This window comes from Berghia stephanieae, chromosome 4 (assembly GCF_034508935.2).
Source record: "Berghia stephanieae isolate SIO BIC M18660-M18661 chromosome 4, UCSD_Bste_1.3, whole genome shotgun sequence".
NCBI lineage: Eukaryota > Metazoa > Mollusca > Gastropoda > Nudibranchia > Aeolidiidae > Berghia > Berghia stephanieae.
Window position 1 is genome coordinate 60,000,360 of NC_088363.1, and position 24,299 is coordinate 60,024,658.

Below are 24,299 nucleotides of genomic sequence, written 5' to 3' on the forward strand. Positions count from 1 at the left end.
TGGACTTGAAGAGTATGAAACAGTTTCAATTCAATAATGAATTGGAACTGGTCCTTTTGCTCGTGAGTCCACTGTTCTTTTAGTAAAAGTAGGATTTTACTCCAATCACCCATTTCTTAAAATGTAACACGTTGATTATGGGATTAAATAGCATATCATACTCATGAATGTAACGACTAAACGCTATATTAATGGTATCAAAACATGGTGACTTTATTGTCGTTGTTGTTTTATTGTCATTTCATAATACGATAACATCTGCTGTTTAATATTGGACATGGTGATCATACATTTATCAATGTAGTACATTTATATCTATGTTTTAAATGATTAACTTGAATAATGGTGGTGACCGTGGTCGTGATGGTTGTGATGACGGTGTTAATGATGATGATGATGATGTTGATGATGATGATGATGATGATGATGATGATGATGATGATGATGATGATGATGATGATAACAATGATAACGATAACAATTGTGATTTTGATAATGATAATGGCAAACATGAAATAGATAATCATTTCATTTAAAGAGAAGAGACAGTGTATAAAGCTCATCATATTAGAACATTCATAACAATAACAACTCATTCAAACGCTCAGTTTACGAAAATAAAGTACATTTTTTTCCATTGGCTATCGAGACATTGAATATTATAGACAATAAATAGATGCTTTTAAAAAGATAGAGAGTATCAGATCTAAATAAGGTGTGATCGAATTTGTGTCATTGGTGCATACTGTTTGCTTCTCATCAGATATGTTTATGGAATACCAATGGAGACCTAACAGAGGACATACACTTAACTATCTGCAGAGGTTAATGCTAACCACATACAGAGACAACCTCAGCTCTGGTTAGCAAGAGAAAGAGAGAGAGAGAGAGAGAGAGAGAGAGAGAGAGAGAGAGAGAGAGAGAGAGAGAGAGAGAGAGAGAGAGAGAGAGAGAGAGAGAAAGAGAGAGAGAAAGAGAGAGAGAGTAGGGGAGGAGAAGAGAGAGAGAGAGAGAGAGAGAGAGAGAGAGAGAGAGAGAGAGAGAGAGAGAGAGAGAGAGAGAAAATAAGTACATACAAGGAATTGACACGCATTACCCCACTCGACTCAGGTTTGAATAAGTACCTGGCTACAGGAAGAGACGGGTATTGTAAGAATGTTAGAACTAAAAGGACCCCTAACAGACGACGGGTACTGTGCTAAATGGGCATATGGTTTCCTATGGCTTGCTGTGGGAATAAATGAAGCATTGTGAAGCGGATTCAGCATGGTAAATCCGTGGAAATGCGTTTTATAAATTGTCAGTGATAATAATTGAATCACATTTGAATCGTCTATAACTCTAGATTTTCACAAGTTCAGTAATCCGTTTTATGGCATGTTTTATTTTTACATTTTCCCTTTTTAAAAAAAAAATATATATCAATGGGATAAACATTGGCAACATCTGTAGCAATGGACATGAAACGACCACAAAACCATGTTTTATCATAGTAATTGTTTTTGTATTGATGATCCATAAGCGTTTGCATGCATCAAATAAATTGTAGCTGTTGTGTGTCCTTTGATAGTGGACTATGTAAATTAGCAATGACTATGAAAAATGTTTTTTTCTCTTTTTGAGAAAATTTTTTGTCTAAAATCAAAGCCCTATCTCCACTGAGTAAAAATGTTTTTGAATTTTGAAAAACCAATCATAAATAAACAAGTTATGCAGTTTCAAAGGTGTCATTTATTTGGATGACCCGCAAAGAGGAAAAAAAAACGCGAAAATATGGGACGCTTTTTCGGCATTTTTTTTCGACCTTTGGTTGTATCTTGCGTAATAAATGGATTAAAAGATTGAAACTTGAAGAGCAAATTAGGATGGTGTTTTGTAAAATACGGGAAAAGTACTCGTCATATTCATATGAAATTTTACAACCAAAAAGAAGAAATGTTCATGTATTACCTTGTCAGCGACAAAACCTCCACGCCCGGTAGTTTTAGAAATATTTTACTCCAAAGAGCAAAAAAATATTTTTAACGGTCTTCTGTTAATCGCACGAGTTTTGTCGCTTAACATAATCTAAAATGACCTTTTTTCTAACTGTGTGCCAACTTTCAGTCATATTCATCGATAAACAGCGTCGTAATAATTTTTAAAAAATAGCATATACGGCTTCGTCCCATATTTTGACGCGAATTCGGGCACTTCGTGAGCGAAAAAGAGGCCCAAAGATTTGTGCGGGATAGTCATTGCTAATGTAAATGTTGCTGCTCGAAGCTCGAAGAAATAAATAACAATGTGAAATTGAATGTAAGCTTCAATTTAATATACGAAAACAGATAAAATGGACGATTCGGGTTTCCCCTTTAACAACAAAACAGGATGAATGAGACACTACAGAGAAATGAGAAAATGTGGTAGTGGCCACTAAATTGAATTGTTAAATTGAAGCTTAATTCAATTTCACACTGTTATTTATTTGACAGTGGACTAGCGCACCATTTTGCACCTTAATCAATGCTTTAACTGGACGAACCTTTTTTTTTCTATTACTAAAACAGATCTCGTATATGAAACACGGCTTCTTATATAACCACTATATAGATAAACAACTAATAATTAAAGTAAATCTACTTGTTCATAAATCATAAATAGAACTCTCATCTCTTCAGAAATCATAATGGCACTAATATTGTGGACAGAAAAGTTGGACAATTGATATAGGATATTTAAAATGATAAAGAGTAAGTTAACAGGTTTGTGTCAAAGAAACATACAAAACAATAGGAAAAAATGCAGAAAAAAAAGGAAAGAGAGAGAGAGAGAGAGAGAGAGAGAGAGAGAGAGAGAGAGAGAGAGAGAGAGAGAGAGAGAGAGAGAGAGAGAGGGGGGGGGGGAGATCGTGTACAAATAGATGGTGACAAATTAGAAAATGAATATTTTCCCGGTGCCCTGAACGTGAAAATGACCAATACCGTTCCTCTATACAAGACGTAAGAAATCCGATAGAGTATTTCCCTCTAAAACTGGTCCCCGTTCATAACTGACATAAACATTCTAATTTCATATTAAAAGACATAAAAACATTCATTAAGTACTTCTTTTAATTTCACAGTTTAGTCGATAGCAAATATATCACATGTTTCTCGTGTGATTTTTCTCACTCCATTTTCAAAGTAATAGTGTTGTTTTACAATAGGTAAGAGTGTCTCGACAGCTCAGTTGGTAGAGCACTCGATTCACACGCATAGGGACCGAGATCGATCATGGGTTCAGTCGAATATATTTTTCTGACCCCTCCCCCTGTCCACCCAGCAGTGGATGGGTAGCTGAGTCGGTCAGATTTGGCGGAAAGTACTTTGCGATAAACTAGCGTCCTATCCAAATGATAGCGAACAATTGCTATGTCCGTTTCACGCGATAGAAACCGGGACAACTTCCGGCTCCATGGACCGAATCTGAAGGGTGACTATAGGTAATCATATAGAATATATAGAATATTTCATTTTTCATATTTTTTGAAACTGAATATTGTTTTCAGTGCAAAACAATCTCGTTTAGTCGTGTATCAATTATTACATTTCAATATACTATTGTCTTTGCTTAAAACTACCATTGGTATTGTGTACTGTGACTAACATTTTCACACAAAACATCTCGAGCGGATATTATAAACAATGCGGGCGAAAGCTTTACACTTTATTTTAACATGTACATAATACAAGTGATGACTCATCGAAATGCCATTAACTGAACAAATTGCCATGAAAAAAAAAAAAAAATAAACAAACAAAAACAAACAAACAAAAACAAAACAAACAAAAAAAAAAAAACAAAAAAAAAACAAACAAAAACAAAACGCAAGCACCACAGTGAAATATTCCAACAAAAATACTCTCGTAGCAATGTCCTGGTAGACAAGTACACTAGAAAGCGAATTGTTTTCACTGTATTGCTTTGTTAAATGTGTTTTGCTTTGATGCTGCATAAATTCCTTCTGGGATCGGATAATGTTTACCAAAGTTTGTCAAATGGATCCTTTGTGTGTGTGTTTGTGTGTGTACGTGTATGTACAAACAATAACACACACAATATAAAACTATATTATTACACCAGAGCCTACAACTATATCCTCAATTTTACCTGAGACGAGAGACTTATGTGTAAAAATCACATAAAGTCAAGCTACAGGACTTGAAGAGTTTGACTTTATAATCATTGCCACTACTCATAATCTTGTGTCTGATCATGTCCATTATGGTTTGCCGTTAACAAAAATGCAAATTCGTCAACAACTCAAAGCAATCAGCCTTGCGAAGCACAGTTTATAACATCAAAATGTCTTGGATCGGAGAATTGCATCTTGATAATTATGATGTCTTTCAAGGTGTCTATTGTCATAGTACCCATTTACAACAAAGTTCAGTGAAACTGTTGAAATTCGATTTTTTTCTCTCACAAACACAGTGAATACATGGACATAACAAGGCTGCGGTTGGTGGTTGAGGTGTATGATGAGGATGGGAATTTTCTCCTGCAAGTCGATATTTCAATTATTTGGTAATAGAGCTGCCTTTTTTGTATTCATCAAACATCGTATAGAAGTAACGAGATTATATAAATGCCATGCTTTCTTAACGTGCATTCGAGACTTAACATAACATTTACATGGCAAGGTAGGCAATTTAGGAATTAAAACAAAATTTAACGTTTTGAACAAAGGAGACCATGTAGAAAAATTACCATTGCAAACATACATTTTGAAAAGTTGTGTAAGATACAGAGCCAGACATATCCGATAGAAAAACATTATTGATCTGAAGGACTGAGGTTCAAACATAAGTCACAGAGGGCTTAATTTCCTGGGGGGGGGGGGGGTGTTGCTTTTTGCCATGTGTGTGTGGCTTTTAAAAGTTTTAAATCATATTTGCCTGGGTCTGCATCATTCACCTGGTTTTCAGGAAAATTGTAACGTTAAATCATTTGAACAATGTCCTTGTCTTTCATTTTTGTAAAGAAACTTGTATTTTTAAAATGGCACTTTGGATTAGTCCCTGTTAACAAATGCAGGGCTAAAAGTTTCATCCGACCCTTACATCTATGTCCAATATTTTTAAGATGAAGTAAAATTCCAGTTTTTGTGCTAGCTGTATATTATTGCTGCTTTTTAATGAGCATAATGTTCTATGTCCCATTGCATACATATGCTGTATGGGATAGCTGTATTTCCATGTTTTAAAATGTTTATAAGGCGTCGTTATAAAAAAATAGCTAAATTTGTAATTGTTCCAGTTTATTGCTTGCTGTATTTGATTAAAAACCGTTAAAATAACTATTGTACATATGTACACAAAATTGTGTGAAAAGTTGTCTCCTCATTTTGAGGTCGTCATTAAAAATTGTCCTTTGCTCAAAGTTGAAGTCTAATGACTGGAAATGATTGAATATAGGATCATTGTCGTTATGATCATCCAGAACTATTTTTGGATTCATCCATTAACAAACTTGTGAGCTATGGGAAATGCATATATGCACTTGAAATATGTGGCGCATTGAGATATCAGATACATTTCAGATGCGATTCTCCTGAGTTGGGTTGCTCACTCTGCCGCCGTGTGATGGCAAAGAATGAATGATCACGGAGATCACATACTATTGAAGGGCCATCCGCACCAATAGTCCAAATTATGAGGCTCATCCGAACCTTTTCTGTGGATGCTCTGTTCTAGCTTACATAGACACACTTGGTCAGGCGGGTTGAGGCTTTCAAAGTTCGGGCAGAGGACATAGTATATTCCAGTTCCTGTACCCCTTGTACGATGAACTTGCCATGCAGTATCCACATAGTGGTAAAAGTATGGGAGTTCAAAAGAATTGTTTTTAAGAATGATATTAAACAATGACGTCTCTGCCTAACATTGCATCTACTCTTACGTCATCGGGGTTTATGACGTAACTCCCGGAAGTTGTTGTAGTAGCATCATCATCCACTGATATGGCCGAGCCTTGTTGAGCGGCGGACATTGCTGATGATGGTCGAAGAATGTCGGAATTTTGTTTTGCCATCTCGTGGCTTCTGTGATGATGTTTAGGCTGGCGAAGTGAGGCGAGAGGTTGGGAATGGGGTCCTTTTAGATTATGGCCATGGTAACTACTCCTTATTTTGTTACTCACTGGAAAATTGTTTGTAGAAGAATTAATAGAATTACTACTGTTGCTATTTCTGACTTTATTGCTGTTGTCATGATGGGAAGAAACGCCTGTTTGTAAGAACATGGGGTAGCCTGGTTTGGCTTGCTGAATGGGCGTGGCGGAAGCTACGATATGTTGATGACTTTGGGATTGGGGTAGTGGTGAAGGGGCGGAACGTAATTTATTATGATGTTGTTGTTGATGAGGATGATGTTGTTGGTGTTGTTGGAAATGGTGATGCTGCTGATGCTGATGAGGTGGTAGAAATTCATGTAATGCAATCTCCCTCGGCGACAGGAACGGATCAAATGGGATGTTGGGTGGGAAACCTGGAATGAAAGAAAACACAGGTATTGAATTTGTTTGGTGATGTTTCATTAAATTAAAAGTAAACGAACACTAACAATGATATTAGTAGTAGTGGTGGTGTTAGTAGTAGTGGTAGTAGTAGTTGTAGTAGTTGTAGTAGTAGTAGTTGTAGTAGTAGTTGTTGTAGTAGTTGCAGTAGTAGTGGTAGTAGTAGTAGTATTAGTAGTAGTAGTAGTAGTAGTAGTAGTAGTAGTAGTAGTAGTAGTAGTAGAAGTTGTAGTAGTAGTCGTAGTAGTAGTAGTAGTAGTAGTAGTAGTAGTAGTAGTAGTAGTAGTAGTAGCACAGCAGCAGCAGCAGCAGCAGCAGCAGCAGCAGTAGTAGTAGTAGTAGTAGTAGTAGTAGTAGTAGTAGTAGTAGTAGTAGTATTAACAGTATCAGTAGTAGCATGCGAAGGAAGGGGAGGAGCAGTAGAAGGAAGGAGAGCAGGAAAAAGAAGTGAATGAAGATGAGAATGAGGAGGATGGTGAGGATGAGAACGTTAATGATGCTCGGCTAAAGTTTAAACCATGTCACCGTTCATTTTAAAACAAATATATCATTTGAATGAGCGAGACAAACTTATTGCTCTTCCTTTCATTCTTTGTCGAAATGAGAGAACCCTGGGGCATCTCCAACGGTGGCGGATCACTTAACAATAAAAAGCCGCATGAACGGAAACTAATTGAAACAGAATAACATGCATTGCAACGCTAACCTGCCAAACTAAAGAACAACATTCTTATGAACAATATTCTGATGATGAATCAAATAGCAGATCGTGAATTCAAATATCGGAGTGATAATTGATATAAATGGAATAGTGGTTAGCGTCTGCTTCAAGAGATGGAGTGGCATCTTTCAGTAAGTGTGCGATTCAAAATTCTAGATAAATTATTGCGGAATGCGGACCTACCTTTATTGGGGGAGGCATCAAACTTGATGTCTTCGTCACTGGTACCCCTGCCACTATCGCAGGTACCCGATTCTCCAGATGTGTCACTGTTGATGTCATCAGGCTGTGGGCAGAGTGTATTCAAAGGATAAGTCTCAATTTCTTGATCGCTTAACCAATGCATTCAATCAAATACAATTTAAAAATATATTTTCATATAAGCTCTCTCTCTCTCTCTCTCTCTCTCTCTCTCTCTCTCTCTCTCTCTCTCTCTCTTTTCTTTCTCTATCTATCTAACTCTCTCTCTATCTCTCTCTCTCTCTCACACACACACACACACACACACATACACACACAAGAAAACACAACCACATTTTATTGGAGGCGCTCGATTGCTAGAATTAGTACATTTAAAACGATCGAGAGCATTAATTTTCGAATGTTATTGAGATCATCATCATCCTCTCAGCCTCTTCAAGATATATTTTAAGAAAACTGCAGCTATACTTATCAGCGAATATGTTAGAAATAACCAAATTGTAGCCAAGTAAATCTGATCTTCAAACAATCTTCAGCTTTAGCGGGCAGGGAAAATATATGTTTCAACTTTGATGGTATCAACTGGAGTTTTCTGTTTTAGAAATTTCAAATCATGGGTAAATTCTTTCAAGAATAGAAAAACAAAGATACTTACATGGCTCAGTTTCTTCCATTGGCTGTTAGAAGGGAACAAGGGAGACAAATGCAAGTCTTTGTTATCTGCGCTCCTCATTTCGTTTTGCTGATGGTGGTCGCTTTCAATATCCAAGCTAAAGCTGACTTTCTTTTGCACTTCGTCCGGTTTTCTGCCACTTCCAACCATTCCACCTGTCGACATGGAAGGTCCAGAGTTTGAAACGAGACCAAACGAGTCGCTAGATGTTGTGGTGGAGTCCATTTGGTCTTTCTCAATCTCCGTCTGATCAACCATTTTACTTTGCTGTATTTCAGTCGGAGCAGTACCACAGAATTTGTTTTTGAAAAATGACCCATCGTTATCGCAACGTCTAACTGGTCGTTCAGATTTTTCAGATCGCATGATAATGACAATGGCAGATATGATGATGATAGAGAGAACGACTGTTGCTCCTCCTATTACGCCGACGATGATGATATAGTGGTCACTGCTCTCTTCTTTTGGTTCAGTAGTATTTGGAAAGTTGACTTCAATTCTAAGTTGAGTTGTGACATTTCGAGGAGAATTAGCACCATCTTCAACTTTGATATAAAGAACGTATTCCATTGGGTTTTGCATGCGGTCGATGCGGTCTAGTATGAGATCTCCTGAGGTTGCGTTGATTGAGAAGACTTTGTCCTCATTCCCAGCATAGATTGAGTATCGAAGATCTGATGACGACCCAACATCAACATCATAAGCAAAGATTTGTCCAAGAACAAGTCCATTCTTTCTGGGTTTGGTGTGGATTGGAATGCTGTGGTTGACAGCAGATGGGAAGATGATAACTGGGCTGTTGTCGTTGACGTCGAGGATGTTTATTTCCACAGGAGCGGCGTTTGATCTGGGGAAAGCGCCTTTATCTCTGACCAAAGCTGTGAAGGAGTAGTAAGGTTTTGTCTCTCTGTCTATCAGTCCAGAGACAATAAGAGACCCATTCTTTAAAACGGTAAATGGAAGAGGCATGTCTCCACTGGTGGATCCTCCGAAATAGAAATCGAACCGTCCATTGAGGCCAGCGTCAAAATCGTAGGCAGACAAAGAGCCGATAATGGTTTGGAGTGGTGTGTTTTCATAGACGAAAAAAGAAAATATGCTGTTATTAAATGTAGGGGGATTATCGTTGGCATCCGATACATTTATGATTAAAATTGCAGAACTTGTTTTGGGTTCATCCAATGCGTTGTCTCGTGCATATACATCGAATTCGAAAGAGGCATTTTTCTCTCTGTCAATTGGAATTTTTGTAGAGATTACTCCTGTTCTTGGTTGAATAGAGAGATATGTAGAAGCCTGAGGGCTTAACGAGTAAGTGATGTCACCATTCATACCAATATCTAAGTCCGTAGCAGTAACTCTTGTTACAAAATGACCAGGGCCTCTATTTTCTGGAACACTAACGGTATAACGCGAGGGTTTAAAGACTGGCCAGTTATCATTGACATCTGAGATATTTACTGTGAGAGATACGGATGTTTCTAGAGGTGGACTTCCGCCATCTACACATGTAATGAAAACTTCGTAAGAATCTCTCTTCTCCCTGTCGACTTTTCTATTTAGCAAGAGCGTGTATCCTTTTGAAGGAACTGAATTCAACTTGAAATCACTACCGGACATAAGATTACATTCCACTCTTCCGTTCTCATCCTCGTCGCTATCCTCAACATGCACGAAGGCAACAAAGAAATCTGGACCAGCTGATTCAGGAATGGTCAGGGTAGTGGCATCCCCAGCATTGACTGTGTTGATTCTGACAGTTGGAGCATTGTTGCCCGAGTCAAGAACCTCCAAAGAAATTAAAGTTTGGCTAGACCTTGGCGGGTCGCCTCCATCCTTGGCGTCCACGTACATGAAGAATGGAGAGACCCATTGTTTGTTGATGCTTCCCTGAAGTGTGACAACTCCTGTTGTAGCATTGATAGCGAAAACGTCTTTGATGACTGAGATGCTGGTCTGACTGAAACTATACGTGATACGACCGTAGTCGCCAATATCCTCGTCTGTGGCAGTAACCTGTAGACAACAAAAAGTAGATTTCGATTTTTTTTAATATCAACAATAATTTCCTGGAGAAACCCACGTGATATTTTATAAAATAGCCACGTTAAGAACACGCATAAATAATAATAATAATAAATAATAATAATAATAATAATAATAATAATAATAATAATAATAACAACAACAATAATAATAATAATAATAATAATTTAAAAATAATAATAATATATAATAATAATAATAATAATAATAATAATAATAATAATAATAATAATAAATAATAATAATAATAATAATAATAATAATAATTACTAAAGCTATATTTGGTTTTTATGTTGATAAATGACTTAATCAAATAGCGTTGTCAAAACGACCATTCAAACATAGTCTAGCGACAAAACTTAACTAATCATTATTTAAAATAAAAATTTGTAGATTATTTATTGCCTTTTCTGACATTTCGGGGGAAAAACTCAGAAAGCGAAATTTGTTCAACTGTTTGATAGTGTTCAGTGACACATTTGTATTTTAACACAAGTATGAAATATCTCATAATATGATTTGAATGTCTTGGTGTTAATGAACGTGACCGCACAATATTATTGTCAATGGTACCGACCTGGCCCACAAATGTCCCAGGAGCAGCATCCTCATTGACCGTCCATTTGTAATCATCATCTCTAAACGCTGGGCTGTTATCATTGTCATCCGTCACGATAATGGACACAGTCATGAAGTCACTGCGGGGGTCAAGGCCACCGTCCCAGGCCATCACATTGAACATGTAACTGCTTTTCTTTTCTCTATCCAACTCTTTCTCCAGACGCAGGTTGATGGTGCTGCTTCCATCGGGGTTGACTATGGGACTGATGCTGAAGACGTCCTGCCATGGAGTGCTGTTGTAGTGGTGGACGGTGAACTCTGGTTTAGAATCAAAGTCGACGGCACCGCTGATCTTCAACTCTGTTCCGACCTGAACAAAGACGACAAGTATAGAAAACGATAAGGCACAAATAACAATGATCTAAACTGGAACAATAAATCGGCCCTAAATTGGCAAACAGGAACTGTATATATATATATATATATATATATATATAATATATATATATATATATATATATATATATTATATATATATATATATATATATATATATATATATATATATATATATATATATATATATAAATACAACTTATAAGTATTGTTCATGCAATTTCATCCTGAAGCATTAATCGATATGGAAAAAAATGACGTTCATTATTTTAAAAATGGAGGCTAGATAGTATAATTATAAAGTTGGATAATGTTAGGATTTAATACGCTATATATTGCATGCCATGTATATTATGCGCCTTGAGCTATATTGTATGGGACATTTGCTATAGAAATAAATTACATTATTATTATTATTATTTATTATTATTATTATTATTATTATTATTATTATTATTATTATTATTATTATTATTATTATTATTATTATTATTATTATTATATTATTATTATTATTATATAATAGGTTTGGTAATACTTGTATATATAAAGTACATGCACGTTTTACTCATATGAGAGATTATCTGCATGATGAGGGCTGGCTAGTGGAGGAGCCATCGGGCAGGGCATTAATGTGTCGCGCAGAACAACAGTTTCGAGAGGGAAATAACCCAAAGGTATTGCTTTCATTCGTTTTTTTTTCTAAGCCGAACCAAAAAAAAAAAATAGAATAAAAAAGAAAAGAAAATATTAGAATTTTCATAAAATCACCTTGGCTGTTTCTGAGACCTCAAGAGTGACGTTTCTTGCAGGAAATCGTGGTGGATTGTCGTTAACATCGTTGATTGTGACTTTGATTGTGATGACATTGGAGAAGGTCACACCTGACTTTGGATCCGCTTGGATTGCGACGTTAAAGCTCACCTGGAATCGCGAGGAATGGAAATAACAATTAATGTGACGAATTGATATTAATTTCAAAGAATAAAGGAATGAATGAAAACGAATACAAAGGCCTCAAGAAGAACAAAATGCTTAACAAAGTAATGAACAAAAATGATTATCACAGCTTCAAAGAAAATGGACAAACATTTAGTATTTTGTCTTTTTTTTAAAACTGTTATGTTCATTCCTTGTACAGTTCACAGCTTCTAGAAGAAAATATTCATTCCAAGGAAACAATTTAAATCATAGTTTAATTGTGGTCGAGTAAAATGCGATGTAACCTACATATGAGCGTACATGTAATCTTAATCGCATGCCAATGACAATTTGGTGAACACGGATCAAATACCTGATTGTCTGGAACGAATTACAGTGACATCAATTAGATTATGTCTTTAGGTTTGCTGATTGAGGAGAGAAGTTGAATCTTCGCATTTGAGCTGATGGCCATTGTTTTAAAATTATGGTGTATATATACATTATGATTTTTATGTCGGCATCTAATTCAGAAATATTCTCAATCAGCCAGCCGTTGAAACGAGACCGTCTATTTCGAGTTTAAAAATTGTGTTGCTTTCAAAGATGAAAGTGTATAAAGTTAACGACTTTCAAAAATGAGATAAATTTGGAATATCTGCCCCGATCATATTGAAATATAACGACGACGACGACGACAATGGCGGCAACGACAACGAGGATGGTGATGAGGGAGATGATATATTGATATCATCAACCGTTTAAATCTTACTATAAAAAATGTCACATCCTTTTCTAAATGTATATAAAATATGTCCTGTTCACCCATGGGAAATGTGGTAGCGAGCTCCATTCTGCATACTATGGACTGTATCACCACTCAAGAAAATTGATATACCCTTTGGGACAGCATTATGAATATTGGATTCCTAGTGACCCTGGGTCACGACAATATAACTCTTTACGCGTTTTTGTATTAGAATTTTGCCTTACATTAGATGGAATTTCTATACGACTGTTTGACGACAATAAATCCATCCAAACGGATGTGAGATTTAATATTTCTTCGCCACGAATGTGACAATTGGATAGATTCATGGATTCAAGTACTTATTGAGTCGCATTCTAAACTATTTGGGACAGTTAAAAAGAACAAAAAAAAAAAAAACCCGATGAAGTTAAACGGAAGCCCAAGATAAATGATAAAAATAAAGCTGAAGACAATTAAATTCCATCTTCCCCTTTTCAACCACGATTAAGACACAATTTGATGATGAATGTAAGACAATAGAAATAGATATTTAGTATGCAGGGTTGGGAAATTCTGTATAGAATAAAGAGGGACCGGCGTTGCGAAAGTTAAGGGTTTCCTGAACACTCATGATTTTGATGAGTCACATTTTAAAAAAATGGAATTGATATAATATTCTCTCTTCCGCATGTTTTAAACAATGAAACGGAAGTTGAAAAGAACTAAATCATAATATGTTTACCAACTAACAATCACGATACACTCCAAAGAATAGATTTTGTTTGGTACGTGAAAGAAACACTTCCTTTGTTTTTTGATTGAGTGATTTGCATGAAGGTATTAGGCGGGAGTGAAATAATCAATCCGGTCTATAACATACGCGAGTTTGAGGGAGCGTGTTTGAGTATAGGAATTATACACCATACGAGAGCAGTATCATAAAAAGGTCTAATTAATATTCTGGTAATTTATATTCAGATTTTTCCTCGTGGTGAGGCGTGCGGTGGCTGTTGTCGTGGCGGCGGCTTTTACTAATTATGACAGGGTTGTTGAATTTGGCGCGATTCAATTCAGTACCATTTATTGCGACCACATGTATTGGTGACTTGATTAAGTCCCCGGTACTCATTTCTTAGAAACTCGAAAAGAATTATGATGGAACAAGGACTATGGTCCACGGTACACGAGACTGTTTCAGTAGATTGGTGACATGTTTTACGAGAATAGAACGACCCTACGATTCGTCGGAGGGATTTAATGTCCGCCATTAATATTCCCTGACTGGTCATCAATCTAGATTGGTTTTACTCAAGGCCAGGAGCTCACACACTCGCATGCGGCCATCTTATGTCTCCGTGATTTGGAAGCCGTTGTGATTTATGTCATTGAAACAACCATTACCGATATCGGAATCTTGAAGAATGTTAAGAGACATATGGTTAATTGACATACACGTATCTGTCCTCAAATTTCTAGTTTTTCTTCATCTTTCAAGCGATGATTAATTTAGATCTGTAGATTAAATTAATGGTAATCCAATAGTTCTTATTTCTCGATTTGAATTAGTTGACATTTGTATTATTATATCGCTCAATCACATGCTGTTTAACTTAAACAATATCCTACTGTTTTTCATACTGTTCTTCCTCTCTTCGTTTGCTGTGCTTCCTCTTTCGCCTCCTACCTCCTCTTTATCCTTTACATCTTCTCCCCATTTCATTTTATATTCTCTTTATCTATGTTCCCGTCCGAATCATACAATTCTCTTCTTTTGTCCTCCTCTACAGAATTACTCTTCACTCTCCTTGGACAAACAGAAGTAATAGCACTAGATGAGAAAAATAAACACACAAGGAACACTTTTGCTCCTTTATATGTACATACACACACATAACAATAAACACTCTCTTACTTACCTCACACTTATCCGTTTGGTCGCAAATGACCTCCCTGTCCATCTTGCGGCCAATGGTGATTTCCCCTGTACTTTTGTCGCAGCGGAAGTAGTTTCCAGGTGGATTGTTCTTATCCAAAATAGCGTAGGTCATAAACTTCCGCTTAGCAGGGTCAAGGTTGTTGTAGATGGCGTTGTGGTCGGGTAGCCGGGTAAGAAATGATCCAACATCTTTTTCCTCATCTATGTTGACATCCACATCGCCGAAGACCAATGGAGTTATAAATGATACTGTACACAACACAACAACTATCACAAAATAGACGGATGGAACCTTTCCTTGGACTCGAGTAATATATCCAGCCATGATGTCGATTTGTGTGTTGTCTTGTTCTCTCAGTGTAAACTCGGGCGCGTTGAAATTCGATTTCCGCGGAGATAGAACCCGCGATGCTCAATAGGATTGATGAAATATCTATAAATATTTCAAAAGCGGTCTATGCAACATTTGTGACATTCTGAAGAGTTAACTTCTGTTAATGAATATTCATAAGCGTTGTGTCAAGATACTGGATGCAATAATTGCTGGGTTGAGACGTCAGGATCCAATCATAAGGGGAGACATTTTTGATAACGAATTCGATGTCTCCATATTTGGGATAATATCAGAAGTGTAGTGAGGGTATTGCCACCGGATCCTGAAATCAAAGCAAAATGAAAATTATGAAGACTGATAATGGATCATTCCATGTGAATATTTATTTTAAAATTATTCATAAAATACACATTTAACAATGAAAAAAGTATATAAATAGAGCAGACAAACAGAAAGTGCGTGAAAAGCACAAATAAAAAAGTACTAATAAATAGAAACCAAGGAATTTCAATCTATTCACGACAGTGACCCAACCAAAACAAAAAGATAATAGAGTTTAACCGAGATAAACTCGAAAATCTTATTTCATAGAATTGTGAAAATTTGCCCTCTTATCAAAATAAACACTGCAGTGAAAATCAAAAGAATGATCTCTCTGAAAGCAATACACTTAAACCCACCATCATGATAAATCAACTGCTACGTCTTTACTTTGACAACTATAATATCTCTCAGAATAATAACATTGTTATAGATTGAATGCTATAACTTTTGACCCGAGACAACGATAGAATCAGATAACACATATAAACGTTGTTCCATTAATCAAAATTGGATTAAGAATATTACAAATAGAACTTTGTAGTATAAGGACAAATGACTTCTTATTCAGCTAAATATTATACAAATAGGGGTAAGACTTTAAGCGTTCCATTCGTATCATGCTGACTTCAATGGTCTACCATGGTCTACCATACAAGCGGGCCAACAAGCAAGATAATGATATTATAATAATATTGTCAATAACGCCGGGAGTAGATAACATCAGTATCAATAAATCCAACGCATATTGAATTGATATTTTGATTTCTGAAATGCTTGATATCAAAATATGTCAGAATTTAGCCTGACAAATTATGATAAACCACTGTTCTCTGATATTCTATCTTGTATCTATCGATCTATCACCAGCATGGAGCGAAAGATTTACGGCATTGGTGAAATATATATATATATATATATATATATATATATATATATATATATATATATATATATATATATATATAAAGAAGTCTGAATGAAGAAAAGTTGACACATGACGTATCCTTCTTTCATCCAGCATAGAGCGATATATTTAGAAAAGGCATTGTTGCGTGATATAAAAAAAAAAGTTTGAAGATGTAAAAAAAAGTTGCACATGACATAGACAGTGCCAGAAAAAAAAAACAAAGAAAAACACCGGTAAAAATTAATGGTTAAATAAATAAATAAGTAATTTTTAAAAATGTCTTAATGGATGAATGAACTAGGACAAAACAGTAACTTGGTGACACAAACTGACGGGGAAATGAAATTAATAGGTATATCCGTATGCATAAAATATATTTAAATCGGAATGCTTCTGAATCAAATTCCTAGAAACGCGCGCGCACACTCACACACACACACACACACACACACACACACACACACACACATACAAACACACATACACATAAACACAAAGATACTCTCTCTCTCTCTCTCACCTATCGGTGTGTGTGTGTGTGAGAAAGGGATAAAGGGATAGAGATAGAGAGGATGTAGAAAAAGAACGATTATTTATATAGCGCATTTGGAAAAGTTTCATCTTACTCATTGCGCTACAAACAATCTAATGTATTCTCCCAACAGGACACAATATGAAACGAATTTCCAATAATTTATTTAATTCGTGTCGCATTAGTCGCCCTTTCTGCACTAGCACTCTCGCAATATCCGTCCATTCCAGTAGTCAAATTAATACTCGTTCACACAATAGTCGCGTAGGTTATTGTGTACATTTCTTAATCCAAGGACAAAACGCCAGATTCAGATTTTTTTGCAATCATCGTCACCCTTTAGATCACTAATCACCTTAAATATAGATGAATTTGATATAAAAGAAGACAACGTACCACTGGGATAGAGAAGTTATTTAGATGAATACGACGTATGTCAATTATGAATGTGTGCATTTGTGTGTGTTTGTGTTTGTGTGTGTGTGTGTGTATGTGTGTGTGTATGCGGATCTAATCTGGTTGTAGATGCTGAATTTAGCCATAATATAATACAGAGACGGCAAAGCAGAGAGAAAGTGATAACTTGGGTCAAACAACCATCCAAACACACCCATAAACCGATCAGGCCCAAACGCTAACAGGCCTAACAAGCAAGCTAACACCGACACAAGTGGTTTTGTGGTAGTCCCTGTGACACAACGTCCAGGACCTGGGATTGTGTAAGAATTAAGAGTCATGGTGCTGCTATGTCAGGGACCCCTTGACCACCGAGGAATGGCAATCTGGTGGTCAAGAGATGTCCCATGAGATGAGTGCTTGGTCCGGAGGCGGAAGAGATCGGAGAAGCGGGTAATGATGACGTCATTTTGGACAACCCGATATCGCACTTCTATAATTATCGTGGTCCATGTGTGAAAGTATGTCTGCTCTCAGGTCGAAAATATAAAAATGAAACGCTTCAATACATTATGTCTTTTAAAACTAGAGCTTCTATATAGTGCAATATCCACAAAACGTGCTCAAATCGCTTTACAAGGGATCCCCAACCAACAGCAACACTTAACATGTAGGACAAGACCCCAATCATCCACAGACCACAGAAAGTCAAAATTCCACTCCATACAATACATGTCGACGGTTAGGTCTTTTTGTGCTGACCTCCATACAATATTCTTCACTGCCTATGACAAAGCATCCATTCACAACAGAGTTAAGCGTAAAACTGGGTGCAAGGTGTCCTACCCAAGGCCACATGGCCAAGTATGAACGGCTCAAACCTAGCTTATGTTTTATAGGACAGTTTTTCACACGTCTTAATGACAATTTCTTGAATTAATCTTGCGAACGAGAATTTTTGGTCACCGTCTTTCTTTCTGCTAGGTAACCCAGTCATGACAGTGAGATAACAGGGCAGGTTGGGAATGAATTATCGCGGTTACATCCCTTGATATCTGTGATGGTCGAGGGGGTGAGTGGAACGAATGAATAAGATGGATAATAAATGAATAAATTGATGAGTTGATGGGGGTGATGGGAGAAGCAAAAGGATAGAGAGAGATAGACAAGTATATATATATATATATATATATATATATATATATATATATATATATATATATATATATAATATCTATATACATTATTATATATATATATATATATATATATATATATATATATATATATATAAGAGAGAGAGAGAGAGAGAGAGAGATAGATAGATGGATAGATAGATATATAGATATATAGATAGATAGAAAAAAAGGAGAGAAAGAGAGAGATAGATAGATAGATAGATAGATAGATAGATAGATAGATAGATAGATAGATAGATAGACAGATAGATAGATAGGGAGAGAGAGAGAGAGAGAGAGAGAGAGAGAGAGAGAGAGAGAGAGAGAGAGAGAGAGAGAGAGAGAGATCTACGGGATAAAGATAAAGACGGACACGGGATTAAGGGAGTTGGATAGATGTGTACCTTCCATTTAATTGGCATTTGTCTTATCACACAACTTGTATAACAGGCTTTGATATCCAACAGCCTCTTCCTCTCCGAGAATCCTCGTCGTTACTGTTTAATTCCCCATCACGCTAATGAAAATGGCGTGTTAAGTGGTAAATAAATGCTGGTACATTAGACTAATGGAAGTAAAGTAGCATTGTCACCAGTAGAATGTTAATTTCACGGAATCGAATTTGAATCCACGTGAATGAAAGTACGACGCCGTTCTATGTTTTTTTTACTCGTTTTCTTTATTTGAAAAAAAAACAACTAATATAATAATTTACAAGTTTATTTACTTTTAGTCTTTCGCCAATAAATCATAAAATTTGATGGCAACATACAAGGAAGTGACAAAAATGGTTAATGACACAAAAAAATATAAAGATACTATTAATGAGCACAAAATATACAATAAAATGATCTAACTTATCTTGTACTGTTTCGCGGTTTATCATTGCCATGATCTTGGCGCTTTAAAATAGTTGATATCTTGATATAATTTGCCGCATTGTCCTTATTTATTGTCAACAGACCGACCGGAAGTACAAAAGAAGCCATCATGATACGCCATCAAAACAAAGAGATTTGTATATCAGTGCCGGAGATCCTGTGTATATCATGATATAGACCGATGTGTATATGTTTGGATGGTGGTTTTATAAACCCTGTTATTGGTGGGGATTAGTGTTTGAATGGAGGTCTGTCCAATGACCATCGGGCGTGAAAATGAAGCGATGGGCTTGAATAGGGGCTCAATCCAGTTATTTATGGCGTATTTGTTTACACAAGTGCCGAGTGTCTGTCTTGGTTAAGCGCCTGTTTTTGGATTTTTTGTTATGTTAGCTTATCCAAAACGATTTTTGGTTTTTGTCTGTGTTTTAAGCCCAACGTTATTCTACATTTATACAATTATTGTTCGTTCCTTTCATTAAGATAAGAAACCCAGAGACCGCGTATAATGGGTTGTTCAATTTAGATAAGAATAAATTTTGATTGTATTGTTTGATCATAATATATATATATATATATATATATATATAATATATATATATATATATATATATATATTCATATAACATATGACAACCCTGTATTACAAGTTCGACAAGCCCTATTGACATAACCAAATTATAACTCAAAACATTTCTTTCCCATTTTAACAAGTTCACAAGTAACGGGATTGTAGATGATGTGGTTTAAATATGAGGCATAATTTGAGTGTATGATCTGGTTGCTTCGGAGTTTATACTATAATTTCAGTGGAAATGAACACTCCAATCTAATTAATATTTTCGTCGTGTAGCGTCGATCGCCAACCGGCGCTGTATGCCATCTTGTAACAAAATCAAAACGTCTTTGATTGGATGCTGACAGAAGTCGGGATACAGATGAATAACAATTATCTGGAAACAATGACACAACTTTGTTCTCTTGGGTAATGAATATTTAAAGATACACAATAACCCACTTGACTCAGATGTGAACAATTTTCCGGCCGTTTGTATTACAGATGTTATAACAATAATATTATTACAATTGGGGCATCTTATAGATGACTTGCGTTGTAGGAAAGCGGAAACGTGTCTTCATAACACCTGCTAAGGAGGAACAAGCAAACTATTGTGTCGTACTTTGAGCATTGTTAATCGGTGGAAAATAATATGCGATGGAATTGCATATTTATTTACCGAATGACAAGTTAAATTGTCTTTTAAAGTTGCTTTTTTTTATCATAATGACAAATTATGGAGCAGGCACTGGTGTAAGATAAATATCAGATACACACTTTTTCAGATATTTATTTTATTATGTTACAACAGAAAGAACTTCCTGTGTGTGTCAAACTTGAAGGTGACAAAGAAATTTCACATGTAAATTTTATTTCATGGCAAGTTTTATTTCAACACGGATACTTTTATGGAGTGTTGTACAATGAAGCTTTAACAATGTTTAAATGATGTAAAAGAAAAGACTTCACATTTTAACGGCGTTAAAAGAGAATCGGTTGAACGAGCTCAAGGCATGAAATACCAATAGACATCCATTTTATTTAATAACTATAACAATAGTATCGATGCCTAACTCGATACGATTCACGATCTAAGCCAGTCGCGGCGTACAGACAAGAGCTGTTATCACGTGAATCTGGAGACAAAAGTTATTATTGTCGCGTTAAAATTTGGGGGCCCACAAATATTTCAAGTTGTACGTACCCAACAAAAGAAGCAAATTTCAGGGAAGGTTATGGCGTAAAATTGCTTTTATGTCGTCTCAACCGATGTATGTTATGTGTATTGTTTAGTGAGAGAATGTGGTGTGTGTGTGTGTGTGGGGGGGGGGGGGGGGCAGGGCATTGATTCTGCGCATTATGTTGGCATTATTATCTTAAAGTGATACATTGTTACTCCGACTAGAATATCTAAAAATTTTTTTTTTTTAGTTGGATGATTAATCACATATTATAAAGGTTACAACATATTATAATATCTATGATGACCGTGAATTTACAACTTAAATTCAAATCCACAATACGTTTGGTTATAGTTTAGGACCCCTTATACATCAAGCGGTGAATGGATAGCTAGGTGTAAATTTATTCTGTCCGAGGTACCCTTTGAATTGGAGAGAGCGATTGCGGCCCTAGTGAACAAAATGAATAAAGACTCTATGAGACACGGGCTACCCATTGTTAAGAAATATCACTTTTTCGAGGTTAAAATAATAGCAAATTAAATCTCAACTTTTCCAAAATCCTATGATGGTTATATTCAAATTTGAAGAAGTCGAAAACTCAAATTTTACTTTTCCGAAAGAAAATAAATACAATCAAAGTCGCGTCACGTTGATCTTTTTCTAAAGTTTGAAATTATGAACCAAAAATAACTAAAACAATAGCAATTTACCATACGTTGTAGGGCGCCATTCATCATCAGGAGGTTCGTTAAAATAGAAAAGAACAAGGAAGAAGAAAAGACCTTCGTGGTTGCAATCACTACAATTGAACTGCACTTAGCCGTAAAGGTGAAACATTTGCATGAGGTGAACGAATAGACGGAGGATTAGAAAATTAGATTGCAGAATGAGTCAACGTAACCCATTCCACTTGAATCAAAGTATTTGGGGATGAATGGGGCCAGTGTGTTATCATTAATATTGGCATTTGAGTAATGTGTGTAATTAGTTAGGAAATCAACCGTGCCAACATTGGATGGTTGTATGTATGTTATATTTGTATATTTTCTTGAAGAATGTGTAATATACAATAATAATTGTAGTGGGTGGTTTGCGGATAGATAATGCAGTATATTATGGAAGTAACTTGATTGTTTGGTGATAGAATTGTTGTAATGTCCATGGTAACGACGACGACGACGACGACGACGACGATGATGATGATGATGATGGTGATGATGATGATGATGATGGTGATGGTGATGATGATGATGATGATGATGATGATGATGATGATGATGATGATGATGATGATGATGATGACGGCGACAAAGAAGACGACGAGACGATGATGATGATGACGATGATGATAACAATGTTGATGACATTGATGACCACGAGCAATTCATGTGACAAAGCAACACCTCTCACTCCCATTGCATTCAATAATAAAGAGTTGCTTTTTTCCCCTATCCTGTCGGCACCATGTATAAAAACATAATGACAATGCCAGTATCGCCCAGCCCCACTGCCTGGCTATCCATCATTAACACTCGTATCTATTTCATGGCTATTAGCAACATGTTATTTCCATCAGAAACATAAAGATAATGAGCGTGGTAGTCGCATTAGTATTAGTTAGCGCTGTAAGTGTTGGTTGCTATGAAAGCTGTAAGTCGTGGTGGTGGCGGTTGTGGCGAGGGTGATGAAAGTTGATGGTAATGAAAGTGACCATTATATTGAGGTTAATGGTTTCTTGTGCTGAAGGGTCAACAAACACGCATGTCCTTCGACACTTTTAATAAATTGTTTGTTTCTGATTTTACTGTGATTGTAACATTATTAAGTTAGTTCATCACCACCAAAACGATAGATGACAGGATAATCAAACAGCATTTTTCTCTACCGAAAAGCACCGAAGAAACAGTAAGACATAAATGACTACTAGTAAAAATCACCAATGCCGTTCATTAACGAATTGACCATGTGCATGTTCGAAAGACTGACGCTTTGTTCTACTTCCGTTTAAAAACCAACAACTCTCCTCCCCCCCCCCCCCCAAAAAAAATAAATAAAAATAAATATATATATAAATAAAATAAAATAAAAAAAATAAAAAAACAATAAGCAAAAACAAAAACAAAACAAAACAAATCCCCCCCCCCCCCCCCCCCCCCCCAATTTTACAAATTAAAAAAGACAACAAAAATTATTTTTTAAAAACCTACAACAACAAATATTTAAAGGGTCACCTTTTCCATTCCCGATGTTTATCTTGATGAATGCAACAATAACAAACAAAATTACGAATTGGTAACTGTAAACTTTAAAAGATAAATATCTTTCTTTCCTGGTGTTGTCATCACCTATCAGGTAATTAGGGATCAACACTGAGGCACAGGACAAAATTAACAATCGCAATGATAATAATTGTCAATGCTACAACAAAAACAAAATCAAGTACAACAACAACAACGACAAGGACAACAGCAACACCAACAGCACCAACAACGACTACGATAACTACTACTACCCTAGAAAGAGGAGCGTTAGCTCTTCTCTTTCTAGGCTACTACTTCTACTCCTCCTCCTCCTCCTCCTCCTCCTCCTCCTACTACTACTACTACTACTACTACTACTACTACTACTACTACTACTACTACTACTACCACCACTACTACTACTACTATTACTACTACTACTATTATTATTATCATAATAATAATAATAATAATAATAATAATAATAATAATAATAATAATAATAATAATAATTATTATTATTATTATTATTATTATTATTATATTATTATCATCATCATCATTATTAATTATTGTTATTATTATTATTATTATTATTATTATTATTATTATTATTATTATTATTATTATTATTATTATTATTACTATCATTATTACAATATCGACACTACCACTGTACATTCTGTTGCTGCAACGACAAATGCAGTTATATACTCTTCATAGTAACTAGGATTCATTCACCGTCACTGCATAATTTATCAGGAGGCACATCAATAACCTTGAAGCTGCTTTCCATTGACCAAAAAAGTAATCAACGCCCACCATTAGTATTATTGCTATTAAACGATTAGAAATGTACTCTACAAAACTAAAATGAATGTACAAACTGGGCGAAAATGAGACGAGAAGAAAGCCATGGTCACCAAAGCCCAATGGCAGGAAACCATTGATTGGATGCTGGGGGGAGGTCGCAGGGGTCAAATGAGCGGATCACGTGATGTATCCCCTTACAATGATCGCC

The 24,299-nt window shown here is 35.8% G+C and overlaps 1 protein-coding gene across 1 annotated transcript in view; it reads right to left on the reverse strand.

Moving 5' to 3' along the window:
* Positions 1-188: 188 nt before the first annotated feature.
* LOC144970938 (protocadherin-1-like) overlaps positions 189-24,299 on the reverse strand; it is a 43,867-nt gene continuing 19,756 nt past the window's right edge. The window contains exons 2-7 of the mRNA XM_078911135.1: positions 14,724-15,399; positions 11,907-12,059; positions 10,756-11,109; positions 8,115-10,148; positions 7,442-7,544; positions 189-6,509 (exon numbers count right to left, since the gene is read on the reverse strand). Of these exons, the coding sequence (XP_078767261.1) occupies positions 5,881-6,509; positions 7,442-7,544; positions 8,115-10,148; positions 10,756-11,109; positions 11,907-12,059; positions 14,724-15,068 (3,618 nt within the window). The 5' untranslated portion in view covers positions 15,069-15,399 and the 3' untranslated portion in view covers positions 189-5,880. The remainder of the gene's footprint in view (positions 6,510-7,441; positions 7,545-8,114; positions 10,149-10,755; positions 11,110-11,906; positions 12,060-14,723; positions 15,400-24,299) is intronic.